At 42.7% G+C, this 2906-nt stretch overlaps 1 protein-coding gene across 1 annotated transcript; it reads right to left on the reverse strand.

Annotated features, from left to right (window-relative positions):
- Window positions 1-203: 203 nt before the first annotated feature.
- Window positions 204-779, reverse strand: LOC149845809 (uncharacterized). Its single transcript, XM_089989366.1, has one exon. It carries the CDS (start codon window positions 777-779, stop codon window positions 204-206), a length of 576 nt encoding a protein of 191 aa, XP_089845492.1.
- Between the last annotated feature and the right edge of the window lie 2127 nt (window positions 780-2906).

Raw genomic sequence — 2906 nt, forward strand, 5'->3', positions numbered from 1 at the left:
CTTGAAACACTTGCCATCATAAAGAGGGCAAACTCCGAAAGAATGATCTTCACTGTATCGTCGACACATTTGTTGGGCATGCAGTCACTGGGATTGCCTTGTTGGCGGTTCTGATGTCTTTTCTAACACTTTCACTTTTTAGTAGGTAGCGAGGACTCCTTCCTACTGGGATTCTTCTCACTCAGAATAACACAAACCTTGGTCTACTGCTCGGCTTGGTCTTCTTCCAATAGGGTTGCTACCTCAATGGCCTCATCGAGTGACTTTGGCCCATTAGTGAACACTTTGGTTTTCAGAGTTGGCCTCAACCCACAAGCAAACTTCATTGCTCGATCTTTCTCCGCGACGTATACATTTGGACAATATCGCTCTAAGCTACGAAACTTAGTAGTATAATCGGATAGGGTCATCGTCCCATGCTGTAGGTCTAGAAATTCTTGCATCTTCTTACTTCGTTTATGCTTAGGAAAATACGCCGAGTTAAAAACTTCGACAAATTCATCCCACGTAACATTCTTGTCTTTAAATTTAACTGAAGAGATCATGTTCCACCACTTCTCAGCATGGTCTTTCAAACAATAGGTATTGTAGTTCACTTTCAGTAACTCTGGGACATTCAAAACATGAAAAATGCGTTCTATTTCACATATCCATGACTCCGCAGCCTCAGGGTCTGTCTTACCCTCAAAAGCAGGAGGATCTAATTTCATGAAACGCTTATAGGTAACCATACTTATGTTCTGCTCACCTTGGGCTATGTGTTGAAGGTTCACACCCATCTATTGCATTGCAACCACTTGCTGTTGCACAACCTTCACAATGTTGCTCATAGTGCCCATGATATCGTTGCACCTGGCCTCCTATGCCATCTATCAGGACAAAAAGACATAATGATTAATTGATAGGTCTGACAACTAAGCTCGATAAATAATGATCGCAACAATCTTTCAAAATCCAACGAGCGCACTACACACAACTTGGGTGAATGCCACATCACAACTCAATTATGTACCAATACAGTCTATGAACATGTTCTTCGTACAATCTCAACTGACACCACACAAGGCCACTATCGCTAGAAAATCACCATTCTAGATGACTATCGTTAGAGAATCTCCACTCTAACACACCATACGGGGAATCACCACTCCGACATCACAAAATAAAGAGCCACCACTCAAAAGACATCGTCAGAGAATCATCACCCTAACGACATTGTTGAAGAATCACCACTTCAACAACATCATTAGGGAATCACCACCCTAATGACATCGTTAGAGAATCACCACTCCAACAACCTTTATTAGAGAATCACCACTCTAATGACATCTTTAGAGAATCACCACTCTAGCAGCATTGCTGAAGAATCACCACTCCAATAAACTTTATTAGAGAAACACCACTCTAATGGCATCGTTAGGGAATCACCACCCTAGCGACATCGTCAGAGAGTCACCACTCTAACGGCATTGCTGGAGAATCACCACTCCAACAACCTTCATTAGAGAATCACCACTCTAATGGCATCGTTAGAGAATCACCACTCTAGCGGTATTGATGAAGAATCACCACTCCAACAACCTTCATTAGAGAGTCACCACTCTAATGGCATCGTTAGAGAATCACCACCCTAGCGGCATCGTCAGAGAGTCACCACTCTGGGACATTCAAAACATGAAAATGCATTCTATTTCACGTATCCATGACTCCACAGCCTCACGGTCTGTCTTACCCTCAAAAGCAGGAGGATCTAATTTCATGAAACGCTTATAGGTAATCATACTTATGTTCTGCCCACCTTGGGCTATGTGTTGAAGGTTCACACCCATCTATTGCATTGCAACAACTTGCTGTTGCACAACCTCCGCAATGTTGCTCATAGTGCCCATGATATCGTCGCACCTGGCCTCCTATGCCATCTATCAGGACAAAAAGATATAATGATTAATTGATAGGTCTGACAACTAAGCTCGATAAATATTGATCGCAACAATCTTTCAAAATCCAACGAGCGCACTACACACAACTTGGGCGAATGCCACATCGCAACTCAATTATGTACCAATACTGTCTATGAACATGTTCTTCGAACAATCTCAACTGACACCACACAAGGCCGCTATCGCTAGAAAATCACCATTCTAGATAACTATCGTTAGAGAATCACCACTCTAACACACCATACGGGGAATCACCACTCCGACATCACAAAATAAAGAGCCACCACTCAAAAGACATCGTCAGAGAATCATCACCCTAACGACATTGTTAAAGAATCACCACTTCAACAACATCATTAGGGAATCACCACCCTAATGACATTATTAGAGAATCACCACTCCAACAACCTTTATTAGAGAATCACCACTCTAATGACATCTTTAGAGAATCACCACTCTAGCGGCATTGCTGAAGAATCACCACTCCAATAAACTTCATTAGAGAAACGCCACTCTAATGGCATCGTTAGGGAATCACCACCCTAGCGGCATCGTCAGAGAGTCACTACTCTAACGGCATTGCTGGAGAATCACCACTCTAACAACCTTCATTAGAGAATCACCACTCTAATGGCATAGTTAGAGAATCACCACTCTAGCGGCATTGATGAAGAATCATCACTCCAACAACCTTCATTAGAGAGTTACTACTCTAATGGCATCGTTAGAGAATCACCACCCTAGCGGCATCGTCACAGAGTCACCACTCTAACGGCATTGCTGGAGAATCACCACTCCAACAACTTTCATCAGAGAATCACCACTCTAATGACATCATTAAAAAATCATCACCCTAGCGGCATCGTCAGATAGTCACCACTCTAATGGCATTGCTAGAGAATCACCACCCCAACAACCTTTATTAGAGAATCACCACTCTAATGACATTGCTGGAGAATCACCACT

The sequence above is a fragment of the Nuphar pumila genome, chromosome 2 (assembly GCF_984573655.1).
Source record: "Nuphar pumila chromosome 2, dmNupPumi1.hap1.1, whole genome shotgun sequence".
In the NCBI taxonomy this organism is placed as follows: domain Eukaryota; kingdom Viridiplantae; phylum Streptophyta; class Magnoliopsida; order Nymphaeales; family Nymphaeaceae; genus Nuphar; species Nuphar pumila.

Bases quoted from the DNA above. Each gene is read 5' to 3' on its own strand.
- LOC149845809 (XM_089989366.1), bottom strand. From the start codon at position 779: ATGGGTGTGAACCTTCAACACATAGCCCAAGGTGAGCAGAACATAAGT.